The sequence below is a fragment of the Mirounga leonina genome, unplaced genomic scaffold (assembly GCF_011800145.1).
Source record: "Mirounga leonina isolate KUSES-001 unplaced genomic scaffold, KU_Mleo_1.0 Mir_151, whole genome shotgun sequence".
Taxonomy (NCBI): domain Eukaryota; kingdom Metazoa; phylum Chordata; class Mammalia; order Carnivora; family Phocidae; genus Mirounga; species Mirounga leonina.
Genome location: NW_023270377.1, coordinates 58,364,580 through 58,389,588, shown reverse-complemented (window position 1 = coordinate 58,389,588; position 25,009 = coordinate 58,364,580). Strand labels below are relative to the sequence as shown.

The following is a 25,009-nucleotide window of genomic DNA, read 5'->3' as shown; positions in this document are numbered from 1 at the left end:
AAGAAAAGATTTGGAAGTCTAAGTAAATTTGGTCAACAAACAATCTTTGTCAGCATGTATGTGTGTGTTTGTGTATGTGTATTTGTACATTTGTGTGTGTGTATCTGTGTGTGTATGCATCTCTGTATGTTTGTGTGCCTGTGTGTATGTGCCTCTGTGTGTATGTGGTGTTTGGTGAGGGGTTGGTGAGTAAGAAACTCATAGGGAGAAGAGTCATTCAGCCAATCTCCAGGGGAGGAGCTGTAGCAATACACATTTTTAGGACTAAATGACCAAACAGTGGTGGGTCTGTAGTCATAAAAAGACAAATTCAAGAAAGGACTGATTTTAGGAAGAATTTAGAATAATGCCTGCATTAAGTCTTTGTAGAACTTTCATCCTTCAATGGTGTCTTCTTAAGCGATCACTTCTTAAGTGATGTTCCTTTTCCTCTTCCTATTCCCTTTTCCTATTTTAATTGTGATTCTTACCACATTTCACCTTGGTAATTGATGTACGTGTACAAATCTTCCTAACTCAATTTTAACTTCCTTGGTGCAGAAGCCATGCCTTGAGTGCCTTATTCTCCTCTCATATACTAAATAAATATTTGCAGATTGAATGAATGCATTTTCAACACCTTCTTTCTGAATTTTGTTGACATTGTCGGTGAAACTTGTAATTAGTAAAGAGTAAACCTTTCAGTGTTCTAAGTGGTTAATAATCATATAATTAAAATGATAACATGGTAAGTGGTAAACATCTTGAGTTTCAACGATTTTTGATATATCCATGTCATCATTGGCAATATAAATACACATGATTTTTAGTATATTAATACTCATCTAACCTCTGTGTCAAATGTTTTTGCTGGTAAAATAGGGTTCATAATACCTGCTTCATCTAACAGGGCCATGATGATGAAAATTTTCAAAGCCCTCTGGAAAGTTAATTGTGTTACAAAAAGACCGAGATTGTCAAGCACATAGTGTTTGACATCTTATGGTTGCTATAATAGAGAAAGAGAAAAACATACATGCACATCTCTCTATAAAAGCTTCAAAAGGCACATGAGAATAATAGTACATGTTTTTAAGTACTTTATTCCTTGTTTTCATTGAATACTTTTTTAAAAACTTCTTTGTGGCTAATAATGATGATGAAGATGATGGTACTACTACTACTACTAATAGCTTCTGTAGCCTTTTATAATTTATAAAATTGTAAAATTACTGCATTATCTTGGATTTAGCAGTTTCTTTAGGGGAGAGGACTGGCTCTTATACCCAAAGTTACAGTTGAAGAAATGAGTCAAAACCAACCGTAGTCATTTTAATACAAATGTATTTGTTAACATTACACCCAATGTTCTGAAATATATTTACTAATTTTCACAAGACATCTGAAAATTTAAAAAATAATACAAATAAGGTATTTGAGGAAATAAAGCATTCCATACATTCCCACAAGATGACAGTACTACTTATAGTATATGTTAGTGTTGTCCATTTCCTGGCTGAGCCTTCTGTTTATGATTGTGGGAAGGCAGCTGGGCAGAGAGCAGTTCTGCCGCCCCCTCTCCCATTCCCTCCTCTCTTCCCCATACTTTGCACACCCACAGTTCTGACTGTTGGGTGTTGGAATCCGCTGTCCTGGAGGTCCCCCAGAGCTTCTGCAGGTGTTAGCACTGAGGGGTTTACTTAGCAGATTGACGAGAGGGTGGCCTTCCACATGGCAAGGGGTTTACCAATATCGATTATCATGTAGCCAAACAACAGTAGTCATCTAAGGGGAGATGTTTTTGCTAATTTTATGGTTATTGTACATTTTTTCTCACAAATGCCTATGTGTTATTATTTTGTGCTTTAATTAGTGCCTAGATAATCCTAAATTGACTGAATTAAGATTCAAGAGTATATTAAACTTTCACATTACCTAATGAATGCAGGCAGCACTGGGAATCCAGAACCTTTGCTATCTCTTGCACACCTAACTTTGGTAGTTCCCATGTGTGTCTTCTCTGTGCAGTAAAATAAGGTCCAGACCAGAATATAATGGGTACCGTCATTACAGTACTTATCATACAGTATTCTAATTTGGGTTACATGACTCCCTTCCCCGGTGGATTGTAAGCTTCTTGTGGATAGGGTTATATCTTGTTTACCCTTGTTCTTCTAAGGAAAGGTATCTAATGTACAGTAGGAAAGCAATAAACAAATGTGCATTCATTAAAAGATGTGTTTGGCGGAGAGTCATTTAAAATTCCATAGATAATTCATACTGCAATGTGAAGTCTTATTTATTTGAATCCATTAATTTGAAATCTAGATGTGATTAGAAGTTACGTGTTAAAACCACTCTTCTCAAGATCATACATGCATTGTAGGAAAATGATATTTTTTGATCCTGCTAAATAGACATTATTTACCATTACAATTTATACAGTATTTAAAATAATTATATTTTATCAGAAATATTTTTAGTTTGTGCCTTTTGCTAACTTAGATGGGTTAACATCTGTCTCACCTTGCTATCGGAGTTAGAAAGTTTTCAATGACAGACTGAAATTCATTCTGGAAGAACCAAAGAACCACAGAAGAAAAATACCAAAACAAAGTAGGAAAACAGTGAATCGGTGGTTATAAAAGATGAGACCCAAGTAGTATATTACCAAATGAATGAATAAATGAATGACAGTATCTCCAAGAAGACAAAACTTACATGCATAAAATGTGAACTATTAACATCATGAAATAAGAGGCCAAAAAGAAATATTATCAATTGGATTTCAGAGAAGAGAGGCAAGGTTGTAAGGAAAAGCTCCATGAAGGAAGTGAACCCTAAGCTGGTCATGAGGAAATGAGTCAATGTGAGAAAATAACTTCATATCTGTAATTTCTTTATTGCGGTGGAACACATTACCACAAACTTAGTGGCTCAGAACAGCATACTTTATTATCTGGCCATTTCTATGGGGCAGGATCCAGGACATGCTTGTCTGAATCCTCTGCTCAGGGTCTTAAAGGCTGAAATCAAGGTGCTAACTGGGTGATGTTCTTTTCTGGGGCTCGGGGACATCTTTTACACGCACATAGTTGTTGGTGGAAGTCAGTTCCTTGCAGCTGTAGGACGGAGATCCCTGTTTTCTTGCTGGCTGCCAGCCAGGGGTCTCCCATATTCCTCACCTTGCCACTCTCCTCCAACATGGCAGCTTCCTTCCTCAAGGCCGCCAGCAAAAGAAGCTCCGACTTCTTCCACCCTCTTTCAAGTGATCCACTTGATTCTGTCAGGCCCACTTGGGAAAAATCTCCCTTTTGATGAACTTGAAGTCAACTGATTAGAGACCTTCATTATATCTGCAAAATCTCTTTACCTTTGCCATATATCATAACATAATCATGGGAGTGATAGCTTTACACTTTTGCCATGCTCTATTGACCAAAAGCAAATTACAGCTCCTGCCCGCACTCAGGGGGGATTGTACAAGGATGTGGGTCATTGGGGGTCACCCTACATTCCTGCCTACCACAGTGCCTTCTTTTGTAAGAGCATGTTTTAAAAGTGAGGATCTTTCTTTCTTTTTCTTTCTTTCTCTTTCTTCCTTCCTTCCTTCCTTCCTTCCTTCCTTCCTTCCTTCCTTCCTTCCTTCCTTCCTTCCTTTCTTTCTTTCTTTCTCTCTCTCTCTCTCTTTCTTTCTTTCAAGATTTTAAAAAAATGAGCCCTGGGTGTCACATGCCAGGCTAAGGAAAAGAACTTCTTTTGAACTTGGAGCTTTTACTTATTTCTACTTGGGGGACTAGCTGTACATAGTTATTAAGGGAATGGAAAGGATCCTAGAGTGAGTTATAATTAGAGAAGCCCACATCATCATTTTGAAACACTGTAAGAGCTTGCTAACTGGTCTCTTACCTGCTGGTCTTTACTCCCTCACATCTGCCTTGACTTGCCAAGGTGATCTTTTCAAATGCACATCCAACCCTGCCACTACCCTTCTTAAAATACTTGTGCTGGCTACTAGATGGAACCAAGCTCTCCATCCTCCTAGGAAGGGCTGCCATGATGTTTAGCTTCATGTCCCAACACAAGCTTCATGTGCCCTTCATTCACACTCAACTGAGGCAGTGGCAGGAGAGGCTGAGAGGAGGGGATGGATTTGAAAGGCATTGAGTAGGTAGAATTACCTGGGTATGGTGAAGGTGAAGATGAGGCTGCTCCATGCATGCAAATAGGAGTGCAGGTGCAGTAGCAAATGTAGGAGAGAAGAGGTAGTTTGAGGTCACCCTAGAACATCATCACACACCAAGGACTTGTTGCAGGCATGACCTCCACAGAGATGAGAATCCATGCAGCGTTAGGAAATTGTGGATTCACAAGAGAAGAGGGACAACAGAAGGACTCCCACCAGTGGTAGATTACAGAGGTGGGATAGTAAAGATGTTAGTTCATAGCTGAATGCAGTTTTCCACATTCCAGGAAGTACCCAGTAAAAACAATGACAGATAAAACATTGCTTTTCATTGTTTCTGTGGGCAACATTAATAGGACCTAATTTGGGGATGCCTAAAGAAAATATCAGGAAGAGAGGTTTCAAAGTTGTCCTGGTTATCTCAAATTAACTTTGTCTTTTCAAGTGTCTTTGGTCACTTGGCCTTACAAAATCTGGTTACAAATCTTGAAGTTCTTTTGTGTTTGTTTTGGACCGTATGGAAGTACCTAAGTTTTTCTTCTGCTGCTTTCTATTTCTTCTGGAGGGTGTTGGCCCAAAAATGTGTTTAAGCTGTCCTGGTCTGCCTTCCTGAGATGGGACACACGCCAGGGAGAGTGCACAAAATGGGATGCTGCTTCTCTTCTTGACGGAAGGTGGATTCTAATCTCCACTTACCTTTTTTCCTCTGTAACTAAGTAGAATCTACCATATCAATGCCCCGTCAGTTTCCAGCTCATGTGGTTCTTGTGATTCCTCCCGTGGCCATTTGAATGCTGTCATTGCTTTGGGCCTGCAGGCTAGTGCCAGCACTGCTGTGACAGCAGCCCGTGGAGTTCACACGCTGCTTGCTGGGCTGAGTTTGACTTCCTGCTGGTGCCAACACTGCTTCCCACCAAGTGTGCCCCGCTGGCATGACTCCTCGCCAGGGGGCACCTCTGCCGGTTGCCCTCACTGCCTGTGACATGCATTCTCATTGGGCACACAAGGATACTTGCTGAAAGTCATTTGTACCCCTTGATTAACTGCTGAAGTTGTAGCCACTGTTTCAAAGCCCCTTCACTTTGGGAACATACCTTCTGGTAGGGAGTTGATAAAGCCCTCACAAAGAGCCAATAGGTAGAAGGAGGCACTGGTCCTGATGTGCTATACCTTCCCTGGTGAAGGAACTCTTACTTTGGGAACTTGGTTATCTCATAAACTGGACACTAATGCATCAGGATTTCCCCTCCTCCTCCCTGGGAAACTGGGTCCAAGTCCTTTCAGTAGAGGTTATTGGGAGGTTGGTTGTAGGCCTACTCTTTGAGTCTAATTATCTTGGGCCTGAAAATGTCATGGGGATAGGTGAAAAGCCTCTTAAGTAAGCTTTCATGAGTTTAGGTCTTCCCCTTAGTGACAGGTCATCTGCTCATGTCCTCCAGAAGTGGTCATCTCTCATGGTGGGATCTATCTTCCTCCTACAATGTCCCAAGTTTCTTGGGACTCTGGCACATCCAGTCCTGACCTCTGTGTTAGTCTAGGTGATGCTAAATGATGGTGTGGTAACAATCCCCCAACCCTAAACACACACACCAAATCTCAGTAACTTCACACAATGGAGTTTTATTTGTCACTTGCACAGTCTCCATCTTGTGGCTATAGCATCTAAAACACATGTCTTCTGAATTAATTTCCTAGGACTCTCAAACAAGATACCATAAGCTAGGTGGGCTTAAAAAATAGAAATACATTCTCTCACAGTTGTGGAGACCGGAAGTCCAAAATCAAGGTGTCAGCAGGGCCATGTTCTGAAGGCTCTAGAGGAGGACCCTTCCTTGCTTCTTTCTAACTTCTGGTAGTTTCCATCAGTCCTTAGGGTCCCTTGGCTTGTAGATCCATCATTTCAATCTCTGCCTCTACCTTCACATAGCCATCTTCCCCATGTCTCTGTGTCTCAATTTCCTTCTTTTTATAAGAACACCAGTCCTTAGATTATGGCCCACCCTAATCAGCATGACCTCATATTGAGTTGATTATATCTGCAAAGATCTTATTTCCAAATAAGGTCACATTCACTGGTATCAGATGTTAGGACTTCAACATATTTTATGAGAGGGACACAATTCAACCCATAACACTGCAAAGTTGTGGCTAAGGAAAAGAGAGACAGAAGACATCCCATGGCTTTTAACAGTCTCATTTCAGAAGTGATACATGCTAGTTTTGTTCACGGCCCACTAGCTACAGCATGGCTCCAACATAACTGCAAGGGAAGATGGTAAATTTAGGGAAGCACATGGATATTTAGTGAGAATTACTGTCTCAGTCAAGTCTTTGACCAGCTCATTTCTTCTGATCCCAGAAGCCTCGGGAGCACACATGAGGCTGGATAGTTTCTGTGTAATGTGAAATATCTATCAAGGAACATCAAATGATCCTGCAAAACATATTGAAGGAATAGACTTAGAAAACTGAGCAAAGGAAAGAGAGGAAACAGTTATATAATCTGCAAAACTGTCCCATATTTGTTTGTCATCTTAATCCAGAGAATACAAAATGGTGGGCAACAAGTTGGATCTAGTCCATAGATGTTATTTGTGTGAACTACACAATGTTTAAGGAATGTGAACAAAATATCTAGATATCTTTCCTTGAACAATTGAAAGATATGACAACATCTGGGCCCATGTTTCCACAGAAAAAACCAGTAATAAGGATAACAGCCAAAGAAGGCCTGCTCCTTTTAGACAGTCCCATCTTTGCAGTTAACTCTGCTCCCCACCATTCCCTCTAGTATTGCCCACATTGAGGCTCAGTTTCAGTTCTCATTCATCTTTGTGATTTCACCATTGTTTTCATGTAGGAGAGATTTTTTTCCCCCCTTATATTTTGCTCTTTTTACCCACTTGATTTATCTGATTGGCCACTTCAGGCCAAGACTTGGACGCTGATTCCTGCTTTAGCCGTCTGCAAAGGAAACACTCCTCCTGTGTTTCCTTCACTCTCTCCACTACTGTGGTAACCCAACACTCTGACACTGACGTGTGGGTTTTCCACACCAAGCAATTTTGAGACACTGGCTGGATCTCCTACAGTTCAACTCAATTCAATTCAATTCTGACACTGTCGACCTAGAGATAGCATCCAATCCCACAGGTTATGGGCTCGGTCCCACGAAACTGCCCCATTGTACATGCCTCAGATGCCAATCACAAGTTCAGATTGTCACTGTGCTTCTGATGGGCTATAAATCGAAGAGGTTCCTACCACCTCCTCCTCAGATTTGATTAATTTGCTAGAGTGGCTCACCAGAAACCAGGAGAACAGTTTACTTACTAGATTGCTTTTTTTTTTTTAATATAAAAGGATATAATTTAGGAACAGCCAGACAGAAGAGATGCATAGGGCAAGGTATGGGATGGAGTACAGAAGCTTCCATGCTCTTTCTGAGCATGCCATGCCCCAAATCTTCACATGTTCACCAACCTGGAAGTTCTCTGAATCCCATAGGTAAGGAATTTTTATGGAGGCTTCACTATGTAGGCATGATTGATTAAATCATGGGCCTTCAGTGATTGACTCAATCTCCAGACTTCTCCCCGAGGTTAGGAAGTGGAGCTGAAAGTTCCAACCCTCTAATCACATGGTTGGTTCCCTTGGCAACAAGCCTCCCTCCTTAGGTTTTCCAAAAGTTACCTTAGTAACATAAATGCAGTTGTAAAGAGAGGGTCTTGTTATGAATAGCAAGACACCCACTTTACCTTTATGTCTCTGAAATACTTCAGGAACTAAGGACAGAAGATCAACTTTTGTAACAAAAGATGCCCCTATGGCTTTTATATAGGAAATCACAAGAGTTTTAGGAGCTGTGTGTCTATCCACCGTGGATAGAGACCAAATATGCATTCCTTACTATAAATCAGAGTATCGCACCATCTGCAATAGTTGTGACTTAAGCTGAATGGTTGACAAAAGCCTGGAAATACCTGTGATGGGGATAGGTGTATAAATGTTTGCAATGAAATACTTGCAATTGGGATGGTTGCATAAATTTGAATGTAATTAACATAATGCATGTTGACTGAAGTAAATCCTTATTGATACAGCTTTTTGTGCCTTTTCTCCCCTTTATAGACCATTGGAACGATCCAGTGAAGATGTGGATATAATATTCACAAGGCTGAAAGAAGTTAAAGCTTTTGAGAAATTTCACCCAAATCTCCTTCATCAGATTTGTTTATGTGGTTATTACGAGAATCTGGAAAAAGGAATAACATGTAAGAAATGTAACTCCAGTGGTGTATTTTCGTGTATGGTTTGTGATCATTTGTAGTTATCCCATGGAGATAGATTTCTTTGACTTTGTTCACAGCATGTAAATGTTCTTCCAGTGTAGCCTGGAAGATGGAACTGGAAGGATGTACTGATTCATATATTCAGCTAAATCCTTAGAAACTCAAATATTTTCTTTACCCCAAGAAATATGTGAGTCAGTAGGATATTAAATAAAGATAAAAGGACTCTTAATGAATGTTAATAGAAATGTTTTGAATCAACCTGAGTGATATCATCTATTTCAGGTGTGAATAATGGGCACAGAAAGAAAACAAGAGGGTGGCAACTGCATTAAAGTTTGTTTTTCATTAAAAAATAATGCTTTTCCATCTGTTGGGACACTTTTATGATACAATAACAGAAAGCTCCCACCCAACGGGCTTGAATATCAATTACTCCTATAAGGAGGGAAAAAATCAATTACTCATATTCAAGAAGTCTTGAGATAGGATGGCTTCAGAGTTGGTTAATTAAGTGACTTGAAGACATTACTAAGGTCACATGTCTCTCCCATTTTGTTTTTGTATATGTTTTGCTGTGCATCCTCAGGTGTTGGCTTTTGTTGTCAGACTTGACCCAAGTGATTCTAAGACAGCTATAGCAATTAGAGGCATTACATGTGTTAGGAGGGGAAAATTTCCCCTTACCCCTACTAGTTCTTTTGGCTGGGCTAATAAACTGACATAAGACAGACTAAGGGGAGAAAAAAAAATCAAATTAAATTTTATACATTATTCATACATATGGTCATCTCATAGGTATGGGACCTAAGAAGCAGGCTGTTTATATGCTTTTTAGATAAAGAAACAATAAGTTTGTGGAAAACCAACAAGACAAAGAAACTTAAACTTGGGTACTAATTAGTGAAGAAACTAAGCAGAGTTTGTTTATATAGCTTCTTGGCCCTGAATTCTCTGTCTGGTGATAATGATGTCTACATCTTGGTGCAGGAAGGGTTCCTTTCACATGGGAGACTTACTTCCTGCTCTCCAGGGGACAGAGAGGAGGGTCAGAGTGTCCTTGCACTGGCTGTTTCTCAAGTAACTTTGATTCAAAATAATCAATACACCACTTTGGCATATTTTGGGGTAACCTGCCCTGAGCCCCATCACATGACAATACAAAGATACCCTGCTGAAGGACTATTTCATCTTGTGTATATTTTCAGAAGTCCCCCAGCAGACTTCCTATTTCATTAGCCAGAATTGCATCACATACCTGCATCTAAACCAGTCACTGCCAAAGATAATGGGATCACCATGATTGATTTGGACCAATCATGATTACTCCACTGGAGCTAGGGAAGAAACTCTATGCTCTGAGCTCTTAGTCCTGTGGAGGAGGGTGGAAACTTGATAAAATCTATGTTAACTTAGGTAAGAGGAGGAGGGTGTACGATTCTGAGTGGGAGACCAACAGGGTCTGTCAAATATAATTGTAGAAAATTTGGAAGACAAGCAAGAGAAAAATCATGTACTATCCCCAAATGCAGAAATTGCTATTAACACTTTATATCCTTCAAGATGTCTTCCTACATTCCTACATGTGTACACACATAGTCATACTTATATTTAAAAGTCATCCATACATACTGTTTTCAAACCAATATATATTTTTTTCTTACTGACATCAGAAACTTCATTCTTTTGTGGATGAGACTCTTACTTTCTGTTTCTTAAGGCCATTTTCAATATGAATCTTCCATGATTCATTTTGTAATGTAAAATTGATTGGCAGGTGATGATGTCTTTTGGGGCCAAGAAGTTCATGAAAGGCAAAACCCTAACTCTAAACTAAGTCACTTACAAAGGCTAGGAATAGCAGAGTTACTGGAGAGGCCAGCTATAAACTCATCAGTCTCTCATCTTAAGCTTATTACTGCACCTGCGTGGGATGCCATTGTTCTTCTTGCCTTTTCACGGCATGTCCTGGGGAGTTTAGAGCAGCTTGTCATCATTATTGTGCTCCTAGAAGCTTGCTCTTATAGGCAGGGAGCACTAGCTCTGCCAGAATTCAACTGTCTCACTGGGTTGTCATGTGATTTTATATTGAGTCTCTTGATCTCTGACTCTAATTGTGAAAAGAATTTTAAAATATTAGGTCATTCAATCTATTTATTTAGCCAAGATATTTAAAAGGATAGTCAGATTTGTATGAGAGTTTTGAGCCAGTGTTTCAGAATGATTTTCCAAAGTACTGGTCTTAACATGATATGAGAACTAAGGTTCTCTCTAAATACCTAAATGTTTTCTCTCTCAGATTACCAAAGTGAAGCAAAATCAGGTTCAGAAATTTCTGATGAGAGTCATTTCCAAAGAGTAGTTAACTCTTAAGGCCTAAAAGCAATGAATTTATAAAACAAATAAGAAAAAGGACAGTGATAATACTGGTTAAAATTTTTAAAACAGATTTTATTTTTCTTACTCATTTATTGATGAGCTTAAAAGGGAACATTCTATTCTAAAAATACATTGCTTTTAATATAAGTAGATTTAGGAAATTGGGGTTGAAGACTAGTATTTTGTTGAATCAAATAACCTTGTTAGTATGTACCCCATCTAGAGTAATTACTTTCTAAGAATCACAATACTATGAAATATATTTAAGATAAATTACATAAAACATCAGTGAATTCTTCTTAAATTCAAAGTATCTTATAGCATTTAGGGTTATCATCCCTTATTACTACTCTATAAATATAAAAGAGTTCCCTTTAATAGAGTTCCACTTCATAGAATAAATAGGATATAGCTTTGTTGACAGAGGGGAAAAGAGAAATATGTCATGCTTTTATGGAAACAGATAGAGGAAAGGTGGAGAGCTTTGCTAGATCCAGGTCATGCTTATAATGACCAGTGGTCGTACGGTAAAACCAACTTATATTCGGTGTATTTACCTTACTGTTTCTTTTTCAGTATTTCGCCAGGGTGATATTGGAACAAACTGGTATGCTGTCCTGGCAGGGTCTTTGGATGTTAAAGTATCTGAGACCAGCAGTCACCAGGTAAGATAACATATTCTTTTTTTTTTTTTTTTAAGTAGGATTTATAATTATTATTTTTACAGACACATTAGGTCTGCATCTTTTATGCCATCAAAATTACATTTTCAAACTCCTCTCCTCTTTCCATAGGAAGGAGTTAGACAAGTGTTTGTTGAATTCTTTTATTAAGTTACTCAACAAACATACATACTGCATGTCTCCCATGGTTTGAGAATGGTGACAGGTGTTGGAACATGAAGGGCAAGAACATGATGCCTGCCTTCCAGGAGCTTGCTATCTATTGGGAAATGCAAACGATTCAATTGCAATGTGATAAATTGCTGTTGCATAAATTGAAATGCGAGCAAAGGGGACAGAGAATCAAGTTTTTCTAGGTTTGTCCTCAGATCCTTCCTCCATCTGGTATCCTGACTTTTCTTTGTTGTCGAAGTGGTCCCCTCGTCAGCCTTGTAGGCACTGTAGTGATGCAGGGGAAGTGTGGTTGATGCACTCTCCCTATAAATCGTGCTCTCTCACTGTTTCTCTGCCTCATCTTATCAAATGTGGAAGGGCCAATAATATCTTTTCTTTCTAAAGTGTGGAACTTGCTTGCTTGATCTTCATTAGTGACCTCTGAGGAGCTTAGCATCCTAGTAGATAAAACTCATTTTGTCTCCTTTCTCCTTCCCCCCCCACAATATTTGTGACTATTTAAAATTGGACCCAAACTCATATCTGCAGTGAACCTTGCTCATCCTTATTCCATGGGGCCCAAATGTTTGGAGCCAAAACCTTGAATCTCAAAAGGACAGCCCCTAAAAGCCACCTTCAAGCTCAGTATGAAAATGGCGCAAGCTTTCTATCTGCATATTCAGGATTCATATAAAAACTGCAGGAATGGAATTGGCTAATTGTAACATCAGAAAGAATTATCAAGAAAAATTTATAAATCAGTTAAAGGGACAAATACCCTGCAGCCAAATACCATGTTTAAGGCAGTGGTTCTGAGCCTTCTTCATATGTAACACACTTCAAATGTGAGAAACATTTATAATGCCCTAAATTTGAGATTTAAATTTGGTAGGAACATATGTGCATATTGAAGTTATGGGAAGCCAACCGTCTAAAAATGGAAAAGTATCCTAAAGATTGTTGGTAAAGTGGGCATTTGGAATTTGGAATATAGTTGCCAATGTTACTCCCATTGTTATGGATGGTTTCAGTCTCAGGCCAGTGCCCAAGTCCAAGTAACTTAGATACTTTTTCTGTGGATCACTGCATAGAAAGTCACATTAAAAACTGCCTGGGACCTGTGCCTTTCAAGCTTGTTGGGACGACCCCTCTTCTTCTCTCTCACAGAGCCAGTTTTCTCCTGGAGTTCAGAGGGCCGAGGTAAGAAGTGAGTTTTTTATTCTTGTAAGCTGCCTTAGTTTCTCAATGGAACTGAGAACAAGCTAGCATTTCTTGGGTATCTGCCATGTGCTGGGCGGTGTTCTAAGCACCTAATAGGTATTTATTTACTCCTTTATTCCTCACAACAACCCTATAGGGTAGGTCATATTACTGTTCTTGTTTTATGGGTAAGGAAGTAAGGCCCTGACTGGTTAAATAACTTGCCCCAAATAACAACCTAGAAATTAGGGGAATCAGGATTCAGACCCAAGAAGTCAGTCACCTGAACATAGCCTCTCAGGCACTACTCTGTGCTTTTGACTCAAAAGAAATGTGGTGACTCCCGCACCTTCCCTCTCTCTGCTATTTGTCATCTTTTCAGATTTCACATGTCTCTTTGCACACACCTTCCACCTGCAGACTGCTGTCCTGGTGGGGACCCTTGGGCTCCTTGCTCAGAGCTGTTCCTGATGCTCACTGTAGCCAGGTCTCACCTGTGTGGAGGTGTGGAGGGGACAGGACCTAGTAGAGGATGGTTCTTCTCACTCCTCTGGGTGGTCCTGAATGAGTGATGATGGAGAGAGGGGAGGAACTGAAAAAAGAAGGTGAGGAAAGAGAGGAAAGGGGGGGAAGATGAGAATTAAAGGGGAGAAAAGGGAGAAGGGAAGAAAAACACAGGGAAGAAAGAGAAGAAGAAGAAAGGCAGAGCAGATGTACCTAAGGGATGGTAAATAACATCAGCATGGATGTGCTGAGACATCAAATGTTCAAAGCTGGCCTGATATTTTGATGGTATTAAAATAGGATTTGGCCAGGGGCTCCTGGAATATAGCCCTGGACCAATTCTCTCTCACCACGGGGTCCAAGCAGAGAATAGCTGAGTAACACTTTGTTATTAGCTGTGGGGTTTTTAAAATCTTAACAAACCTTTAACTTCAGCTGTAGTTTTGACCTCAAACCCATGCCAAGAACTTTCCTAAGCTGAGCTTGGTCTTGTCTTAAGTTGTTAGGAATTTTAGCTTTATATCAAAGCTGGCTTACTGCCTCCTCTGTGTACATCACCCACATTGTCCAACCAGGGTTTTCTGGACTGATTTACATCACTAAGCTATATAGATGAGAAAGCTCATTGACTTCTATATCTTCCAACCCTCCAGAGAGGAGTCTGAGAAACACAGAGGGCCCAGCCATCCAGCCAGCTCAGACCGTCACCTGCAGAACATGGTTGCCACCCCCTGGGAGGAAGAAGCTAAAGAGAATGAGCAAGATGGCTGAATCTCCTCCCGTGGCAAGCTGTTTGACAGGCAGAAACAAAAAAGCCATTTCCACCTGTGCTGGCCTTGTAATGGGCTCTGGATCTCTGCCCACTAGTGACGTGGCCAAATCAGGGTGATGAGTTAGCCAATCAGAATAGTACTGTCTCTAAGTCAGAGTTCTCCAGAGAAATAGAACAAATAGAAGATGGATGGATAGATGATACATAGATAGATAGATAGATAGATAGATAGATAGATAGATAGATAGATAGATAGATATTTTAAGGAATTGACTTATATGATTATGGGGGCTGGTAAGTTTGAAATCCATATGGTGCAGGGTGAAGAGCAGGCAAAACTTGATGCTGCAGTCTTGAGTCTGAAAGCTGGAAACCCAGGCAAAATTCCTGTCTTGCAATCTGGAAGCAGAATTCCATCTTCTTTGGGAAACCTCAAGGGAAACATGTTTGCTCTTAAGTAAGTCCTTTGATTGGATGAAACCGACCCACATTATGGAGGATAATCTGCTTTGCTTAAAGTCTCCTGATTGTAAATGTTAAACAGTATCTTTAGATTACAACAAAATGTAGGCTAATGTTTGACTAAGCAACTGGTTATCCTGGTTAAGCCAAGTTCACCATAAAATTAACCATCAGCTACCCCAATGGGGACTGAAATGAGCTTGGGCCATGGGAAGAGAAGCAAGGGAAGGCCTACAATTGCTACCCCTAGAGACCGGCAGCAACTTTGCTAAGTGCTTTCATTGTAGCTTACTTGCTAGGGATTCTGTGTGCATCATCTTTAGGCATTCATGCCCTATTTCACAACTGGGCTTGAAAACAAGGCTCAGCGACATTAGGTGTAACTTTCCCCGGGCCACACAAATGTACGTGGCCAAATGAAGACTTAAATTCAGGTCTGACATACTCCAAATTTCATGTTCTTCCTGTTGTGCACACAGGAAAAACGGTAAGCAGGGCAGGAAAAGAAAAAGAAGAAAAGTTAAAAGAGACTAAGAGCGAATTAAGGAAAGAGAAAAGAGGTAACAGCACAGAAGAGTGAAATCTTTAAGTGAGTAGGGCTGTTGCTAGCCTGCCCCTCCATTTTCATTCAAGTCTCTCCCTGACCTGTGTGCCTTTCTTCTCATCTGAGAGTCAGAAGTCAGAGATGGTAGTGATAAATTCCCAAACTTATCTCTGAGTTTCAGAGATACCCTCTACCACCCTCAGTGGGGTGTTAGTTGAGCGGGAATGGTGGAAATAAGAGCAGACGTAGATCATGGTAATGGAGCGCCCACTACAGGTAGCTGTGTGAAAAGCACTTTTCATGCATTATTTCATTGGCTACTCAACTACAGGGCCCTTCCTTGATTAGTGCTATTATTAGTGTCATTTTACAGGTAGATGCTAAATAAAGATCACACAGCCATTAGGTATCAGAGGAGTTCTTTGTGGTTCTGGGGCTCAAGTTCTTGACTATTACGGTTGTACAGGTGCCAACCAGAAGTAATAATGAATGTGGGGAGAAGCTTTTCCCCTATAGCTCCCGAAACTACCTGCCCAATTCCAGCTCAGAGCTCCACACGTCTTACCTCCAAGCCCATCTTGCAGGAGTTTGCTCCACCTTAGACAAGCTCTGCTGGGATGCGGGGCCCTCTTTACACCACCTTTTAGATCATCAGTTAGCATGGCCCATCTCTTCAAAAAGGTTTCTGGGTTTGAGGGTGGGATGGATACGTATGGATGCTAAGGGAGGGAGATTAAGGCCCTATGTACAAGGTGGAGGTGACAGGATTGGAGTTTGTGTTGATGGGATGTATGGGGGCTGAGGGAAAGTGGGGATCCTGACTCAGAGGAAGAGGTAGGTGGTGATGCCAGTAATTGAAATAAGGAGCAATAAGAAAGAAAACCCTTCACAGATTCTGATATAGTATTTTTATGTCATACATTTATTAGGCATTATTGATTTGATGGAATTTTTTTTCTGAACAAAATCACCCTATTTCTTTTATATGGCAATAGGAAGATAAAACTACACATAAATTTGAAGAATACAAAGAGCACAAATACTTTATTTGGCCCATAAATTTATATTACCTTTCTGCCTGCTTTAATATAATACTACTTTTTCTCCTTTTCCATCATTCCCTTATACTTTTTTGCTCACTAGGTTAAAAAAACACAGCTTCTTGCCTCCTTTATGATTGGTTTGCCAGATTCTTCTTGAATTCTTTGGACTGTATGTTGAGGGTCATACTTACTTCTCATTGGTGACATGCTAGAAGCATAGTGGTAGTAACTCTCAGCATTTAGAAAGCATTTCACTTTACATTGTTTTGTTTGAGCCACCCTAGTAGGCAGACCCAACTGTGTTGTATCTTGCTCAAGCCCCAGGTGAATGAGTGGTCTGCTCAGGATGACATAGTGGTGACCCACAGAGCTGGAGATCACCATGCCTTCCTTACCCAATCCATGGCCTGCTCTTGCCATCCTTACCTTTAGCCAGCATGTGCGGCCATTTGCCTGGGTGTCTGTAAGGGGTCTTCAGAGGGCACTTGCTCCCGAGAGCCTCTAGTGTCTGTGGGTGCTGGTGGTATATAGACCCTTCTTCGCCCCCCTTGGATCACTGGTGCCTAAGATTCTGACAAAGAAAGCTGTTGATTCCACATTTGGGAAAAGTATTAAAATATAAAGACTCCACTAAATGGTACTGTAAACTTCAGGCCCTTTCCTGGGAGGGGACGATAGAGACAAAAAGCCGTTGGACTCTGGGGAGCGAGGAGGCTCCCTCCCAGTTTTGCTTGGAGCTGGCCCACCCAGTGAGGTTAGAGACCCAAGCCTGCCAGCTGGGGAGGCATGACCTAGCAGACAGACTCTGTCTCACCCTGTGGGTCTGCTCCTGACTCAGGACATACCAGATAGTGGTATCAAATCCTACTGAGTGCTGGTTGGAACCAGCTTCTCTCTCTCTCACACACGCCTTTCCCGCCAGAGCCCCAAGCCAACACTGTCCTGCCTCCCTACTTCCCCTCCAGGTGAATCCCCCCCCCCCCCCCGTCTGGGTTTCAAGCGTGGACTGGAGGGGAGAGACAAAAGTCTCTGGATGAAGAAAGAGATAATGGGCCCTACCTCTCAGAGACCTTCCTTGAGGAGCTGGTGCTACATTGCTTTCATTTCTTTTGCTGTGGCCCTGAAACTGTGTTTGTGCTGAGAATTCTGGGGAAAACACAGACTGTTCTGTTCCTGTTATTTTGATGAACTTTTAGAGACTGCTGTCCTTGGAAATATCTTCCTATAAATTATATTGCTTCCACTACTCCATAAACAAAACCTACTCCCCAAACACTCGTACCCCATGTCCATGTGTAATTGTCAGAAGCACTTCTTCCAACTTTCTGGGTACTTTTTCTGCCTTGGCCATTCTTTGTCTTACCCCTTGAAATTCAGAGTGCTCAGCAAGGGGACCTGCCGACAGACCTCGCCACCAGCCCACGGTATCCCAACTGAATCACATGCTCATGTAGATTTCCACTTAGCAACACAAATCCTATCAAGGATTAATCCTCCCCATTCCCACTGATACCTGTCCCCACACTCAGTCTCTTACCTAAGCCTAACTGGGACACAAACGCCTTCAGACGCCCACAGCTGAACTCTGGTGCTCCAGAACCTGCCTGTCTTGGATACCTATTTAACTTAATGGCCTAAAAGTTAGAGATTTTACGTTCCCACTAGAATGAATAATGCTGTGGGTGTACTCTTATCTCATTAATATTTGAATGGATTCAGGGTGAGAAGTGAACATTGGAACAAGTGATACACAGTAAGTAGTAAACTTAAAAGCAATAAATAGGCAACCATACTTAACTCTGTGAGTATGTGTATTTCAGAAAGAGAGAGAGACAGGGTCCTGTTTTTCTCTGCAGATTTTATAAATGAATGGCTTTTATTTTTTTTTTTGGCATGGGGTAAATATTTAAATCCTAGAAATATATTAGATTTAATAATTAATCTTTGCACCCAAAAAGTATATTTTTCCAGTCACGTGAGAGGAGAATTTCTCATGGCTGCTTAGTGACTAGGAGTCCATGCTACAAAACAGAGAATAAGATGGTGTATTAATTCATTAAAAGTTCTACCTCTCTGTAATAGATGCTTATTTAAAGTGTGTTTACCTAATGCAACATAGGGGTTAAAATCAAACCTCTTCTCAAATCCTCTCTGCTACTTCATTGCTGTGTGACCTAGGCAAGTTAGATTACCTATAAGTTGGGGATAATAATTCTTACCATAATGAGTTAAAGTCTATAAACCACTTAATGCAAAGCTTGCCACAGAGCAGGGGTTCTGGTACTTTTTTCTTACTAATTCCAAGAAAAATTTGTTGCTAGAGTGGACCTCCAACTTTGCAATGCCTGCAATGCTCTCCTTTTATCACAAGAGGGCAGTGCTAGCATAGAGAAAGCAGGAAATGTACCCGGTATTGGAATGGCCAGACTTCAACTGTCAATATCGTTCAGCCATTCTGTGGGATCAGACCCTCCTGGCTGCTGTAGGCACTTGTATGTTATCCACGCTCTCATCTGTTTCTGTGACATTCTCTGGCAATTTTTAGTCCAGTTTTGGAAAACACTCTCTCACTGGTACTTCCCCCAAAGTAAAATATGCTTTTATTTACCCTCTCTTTGTCTCTCTATCAAAAATGTTTGTAAAGTGTTGGATTTTTGTTTATGAAATTTGAAGGACAGGCATGTCTCTCTATCATGTGGCTCTCTCTGTCCTTCTCTGTCTTTCTGTCTTAGCCTGTCTGATGCTCTCATTTACTCTCATTTCACCCCATTATTTTCAGAGAACATTGCTCTCACCAGGGAACATTTTCTGAACACATTTAATGAGCCCCTGAAACGTGAAAGCTGCCAACTCTATAGTGGTTGTTTGGCATCTCCTGTGACTTGTCTGCTCAGATTATGCTATTGGTTAGGAACCGATCAGGAAGTTGTCTAGCGTCCTGCATGAGGCACCCACACACTGTAGTTAGTTTTGTTGCCATGTAATTCTTTGTTTGGGTGGATGCAAGACCGGCTCTCTGCTGCAGGGAGGCCAGCCTCTCTGATGCAGTTATCAGAATGCTAATACGAGTCTGTTCTCAGCGCAACTTCCTGCAGCCAGCTTGAATGATCTTATCGAGCTGTGTCTAACACTCCGATGGAAGCGAAGTGCTGTCACAGTGACAAACCTGTCTTTGCTGTCTGTTAGGAAAGAACACATGTGACTTAGAAGTATTTTGCCTCTGCGCTTGGCCATAAATTCTTCAGACAGCTCATACAATTTTAAATGTCTTGACAAATTCAGAGATTAGGTACCATTACATTTTTATTTTTTAAAAGGACTTGGAGCTCTCAATAAATTCCAGTACTGAATTTAAGCTCATGAAATAAACCCAGGCACTACCAAACTTAATGGCAAGTATTGCTCATAGTCCTAAAATAAGAATCGTCAAAATATGTGCTTTGTAAGAATTTATGTTTCAGGGTCTACGCACTTAAAGGACCAACTTGTTCCTTGATATTAAACCCACCGTGTGGTCAAAACAGTAGATATGCTATGAGACAGTTAATTTTTCTTGAGCCATTAATAGAAATGATTTAAATATGCTTACTAAAAAATCTGATATCCCTTGAAGGTACAGGACAGTTAAGAAAAAATCTTGATTGGGGCGCCCGGGTGGCTCAGTTGGTTAAGCGACTGCCTTCAGCTCAGGTCATGATCCTGGAGTCCCTGGATCGAGTCCCTGGATCGAGTCCCGCATCGGGTTCCCTGCTCAGCAGGGAGTCTGCTTCTCCCTCTGACCTTCCCCCTTCTCGTACTCGCTCTCTCTCGTTCTCTCTCTCTCTCTCAAATAAATAAATAAAATCTTTAAAAAAAAAAAAAGAAAAAAAATCTTGATGTACTTATCACAGAGAATTCTTACATCCGTTTTGATGGTTGTTAGTTATTTCAAATTTCGTCCGATTGTCTGTAACTCGTGTGAGTTGGATTTCAGCGGATGTGTATGGACATTTGTAAGACACATGTTTATTACCTCAGTTATCGGTGATACATAGCTATTGGCTTTCTTAACACCATTCCTACTTTCTTAGTGTAGTTATGTTTATAATGCAACGAACAAATCAAATGCTTCATATGAGAACGCCTACTTTAAGAAAACCTAGTATATCATAATTCAGATGTACAAAGCAGACAAGTTAAGGGGAGATTAGTAGCAGCACAAAAGGATTCTTTGATTTACAGCAGGATTCTTCAGAAGGGTTCCCTTGAGTACAAGCTCCCCCAGAGAGCTGAAGTGTTTTGCAGACCATTCAAGCCACTTGACATCCAGACCGGGAGACAGAGAAACTTGGAATTTAAGTGTTGAAAAACCATCGTTAATTGAAGATTAGCACAAAACGAATGTAGAGATTCTCTGTTCTTTGAGTAATAGAAAAATATAATTTGCTTTTTAGAAACATAGTTACCCTATACATGTGTATCAATATGACTAAGGCAGAAATAATCTTTTCCATTATGTATGGAGCATCTACTATGTGCCAGGAACCATATATATATTGTCTATATATTACTATATAGACATGTATATATTATTATATATAACTCTATATATTATTTATATTGAATCCTGCTAACAATCTTATAAGAAAGATTGTACCCATTTCATAAATGAGGATATGGAGCTTCCTGGGATCATTCTACCCAAAGCTACAAGACTAGGAATTGGCAGAGAAGAGTTGTGAATGTAGGTCTACAAGGCTCTGCTTTCCTCACCACACTGCCTACAGGGGATTTTCCCCTCCATGGACGGAGTGTTCTGACTCTGGGCGCTTCCAGGTGTGTGTCCTTTGCCCAGTGTCCCCTGCCTTCCATCAGGGCGGCTTTGTTGACATGTTTGCTAACTTACTTGACACCAACTTTTATGAATGGAGATAACCAGACCCAGCTTATCCCAGTGAAACACATACAGTGCCAAGAGAGTGTTCAGGATTTCAGTTGGTGCTTAGCTGGGTAGAGGAGGAGAGCCTGGAAACTGGACGCCACTCATGGTGGAGGTAGGAGCTGTCTCGATGGCATGTTCAGGCATGCTGGGCAGGACATGGGAGGAGGCTGAACACTGGAGCAGCATGGCCCCCAGGTTAGTAGGGTAATGGGCTGAGTAGGTCTAACTAGTGGTCACATGATGGGCAGGGAATCAGGAAGCAGGCCCAGTGTTGGAAGCAGGCAGCCAGGTGTGCTGATGAACAGGCCTGGCTGCAGAAGGGTGCTGGAGAGGGACTGGGGCCCAGGGAGGGCTGTCAGAACCAGGCAGTTGGCCATGTTGAAAAGAATTAAGATACCTGGCAGGTGACCAAGGGAGAGTCGTAGAAAGACAGAAACTCCATTTCCCCAACTGAGGTAGGAACTCTGTTATTAGAACTGGGGCACAGGATCAGAGTGGGAAAAACTAATGATTGTTTACATTTCTTCTAATGAGAAAGAGGGTTGGTGCCCCAGCCTGCATTGGATTTGATCCACTAGGTGAGGGTCAAGCAGACCCCAGTATTGGAATTGGAGGGTTAGAGGGGGAGCAGTGCTGTTTTCTATTTTCCTGGAGACTTGGACTTAATATATAGAGATAAACATATATAAATAAATATATAGATTGGCTGATTGAAAAAAAAAAACCTCTGTTTAATTATTACTTTAATTGATTTTTCCTATTGAACCTGGGCAAGCAGTACTTCAATTTCCTATGATAATTGAAGAGGTATATGGAGAGGTGATTAAACTGACTAGTTCTAGTCTTAACTCTTCTGCTTGCTAGCCATGCTCCCAGACATGTTCCTGAACATCTCTGGGCCTGATTTTCCTCAACCTATGAAATAGCAATGATGTTGCAGGATTGTTTTAATATTACCATCGATAAGAATATCCACAATTTATTAAGCACTTCTTTTGAGTCAGGCTCTGTGTGAAGCAGTTTAAATAAATTATTTCATTTAACTGTTTTGAGGAATAAATAAGGCATCATAGTCAAGACAGCTGGCCCAGTGCATGGCACATGGTACTCCACTCACACACACAGAGATCCACTTGCATGCTGACGCACTGTAGAATGTTTACTGTTAAGGGTAAGTGGGTGATTAAGTGTTCTAGAGGATAGGAGAAGGAGTGATCAGGTTGACTGACAGGTGAGAGAGTTGCATCAGGTGGGAGGAAGAAACCAGATAACATGTCAGTGACATGCCCCAGGTCACTCTTTTTTTGAGCGCCCTCACCCCTTTATGGAGTAGAATTGGCCTCCAAGACCCAATATGCTTTACTAACACAAGGAAGTCTTTCCATGTGTCACCCAAGGGATATTACACTTACTATGTGTCTGCTGCAAAGCAGGAAATGATAAGCTGGGGTCTGTCCCTCTTACAGAAGTCCCTTTGAGAATGCTGGTGCAGCCCAGCACCTCCCCAGAGGTCTCAGGGTAACCTAGGACTCACACAGCCATGTCTGGCTAACCCACTCTCTTGGTTTGGGTTTCCCTAGAAGCTGAGACTAGGATTTAGTTGCAAGTGGGTTTTTTGAAGATGCCCCCAGGAAGCCTTGTAAGGGAGTGGGCACTGAGACAAGGAGGAAGGAAAGCCAATAAAAGTGTGGTGAGAAGGTTTCAGCTGGGCTCACTCTTTCAGGCAACCGTCTAAGAAACTAGTGGAGGGTTAGGAAGCCAGCGTACTTTTCTTCCTACTCTCCTGCCTCTTTGGTGGAGGTTGCCCCTTCCAGGCCTTGACCGCCCAGCACTCTGCCCTCAGGTGGAGCAATGCAGATGCCTGAGAGAGGAAGCTGCATGTGCATATGGCAACTGTCCAGAAAGCTATGACGACTCTGGGGGTGAGGTGAGGTCAAGAGTGGGGGGAGTCTGGCAGGACTCCAACAACATCTGCTACAACTACCATCCTATGTTGCAGACATTCAAGGTTTTAAATCTACATTTCCTGTTTGCAAATCCTTAAAATAAATTGCCATCTTATCACAAAGTAGAACCTTTCTTTGCTGTTATTAATATTTTATATTCCCTGCCCCAGGTCACTGTAAATATTTTCTCACAGGTGGCCTTTCTGCACCTTCATCTGCGAACGAGCAGGAAATAAAACAGCCTGAGTAGTCTCTATTAAATAAGTGTGGAGACATGAGCAGATCTCTAGAGTATGTATAAACTTTAAAGAAACAGTAATATTACATTCAGAAATGGACACTTTCAGCCCCAGGCAAAGGCATGCATTGAGCCTATGTGCAGGGGTTCCAGCTTGGAATTCTGACCATAGGGATCTGGTCAGATGTTAGTGTGGACTGAAGTAAGAGTGCTTCCACCACACATGGACTCACATTCATCCTGCCTTTCAGTGTACATGCTGAGCAACCTATCTTGGTTCTGCTAAATGAGAGAACACTGGAATGTAAATTTCTCTTTTTGATAATTCGCTTCTTAGCACATTGCAATGCCCTGTCTGGGATTCAGAAAATAGCACCCATGGACTCTAAAGGTACTGATTGATCTTTAGAGTGAAAATGTTCTTCTTAGGACCTTCTTCTTCCCAGTGCCCAATCCATACTTCCCAAATCCATTCAGCTTTCTAAGTGCATTTGTCTTAAAAATACTGAGTCTGCTGAAAGTTAAGTTTGAACTTAGAAGCAATACTCCTTTCAGGTGAGGTTTTCCAGTCCTAATTTCAAGATCCTGTCTTGTTTTTGTGACTCCCTGTGTTCTTAAACTGAAGAAGATCACGTATGAAGGAGGAAACGTGGGAAGGACGGATCCCACATTCAGTGGGAGAGTGAGGGACACTGGAAATGAGCCGAGGCGCTCGATCAAAGGGCCGAGGATGGGACTGTCCCTTGCAGAGGTCCTGACCCGTGACTTGTGCTAACAGTACTAACAGGACTAATGTTAGCTATGGAAGGCACAGGGAATGTTAAATTCTCCAGGGGACAGTCAAGAATACTTTCCATTTTTTGTCCATCACAAGAGCTGTTCACTAGCAAGAAGCTGGGCTCATGTGACTTTCACGGCCTACGTCTTTCTTTGTATACCTTTTGATGACAAACTACGTAGTCAGGGATAGGAGGTGAGAGAGGAGAAGATAGTTCAATCCAAAAAAGTCTATAACCAGCTCACAAAAAACAGATCTTCTTAGTTCCTTTGCATTATGCTTTGCAGATAACCCTAGATATTTAAGCCATGTGGAGGGTGGCGGGACTAATATTAATGGTGCATCCCTGTCAAGTTTTAAAATAGAATTTTACACTGAGAAGTATAAAATAGGCAAAAGAATCCTTTCTGAGGGGTCCAGATGAGAAAGTAGGCAAATGGGACTCTCAAGGGAACCTGATAGTCTAGAGAATTTATGGAAGTCTGTGATTTATCATAATCCCTTTTGTGCTTTTACTAGAATTTTAAAATTACTCAGAGGTAACTAAGTCACTGAATATTGATATTTTGGTTCTGGGGATATTTTTCTGACTGAATTTGTTTGCAACTGCCTCTCTGGAAAATTTATTAACAGGCTATTCTTACATTTCCCCCCAATCATTCTTCCTTTTCTGAGTTATTATTGACTTTATTTTCCTGAACACAATTTTATATGGTAATATCTGGGCAGAAACAATTTGCTATGGTTCAAGGAACTGATTCTTATGGGCATTTGTCTTAGTAATGTGATTATGGAGTCACTAACTTGATCTTAATAACATTTGCCTCGTATCGTCTATTAGATGCATGAAAGGAAAACTGTGCTTTCTCACTCGGAGGATTACCCTCGTGTATCTCCGTTAGTTGATAATGCCCTGCAAAATTAATGTC

The 25,009-nt window shown here is 41.1% G+C and overlaps 1 protein-coding gene across 7 annotated transcripts in view; it reads left to right on the top strand.

Moving 5' to 3' along the window:
• The window catches only part of RAPGEF4 (Rap guanine nucleotide exchange factor 4), a 288,792-nt gene that overhangs the window by 44,928 nt on the left and 218,855 nt on the right, over positions 1–25,009 (top strand). For 6 of the 7 annotated variants that reach the window (XR_004679678.1, XM_035007755.1, XM_035007754.1 and 3 more), the window contains exons 2-3: positions 8,297–8,439; positions 11,413–11,501. Coding sequence is in view for 5 of the 7 variants with exons in the window: in XM_035007755.1 (XP_034863646.1) it covers positions 8,297–8,439; positions 11,413–11,501 (232 nt within the window). In the remaining 2 variants the exon portion in view is untranslated. Of the gene's footprint in view, positions 1–8,296; positions 8,440–11,412; positions 11,502–25,009 lie in introns of those variants that run through there. The other variant, XM_035007756.1, reaches the window with a different exon arrangement.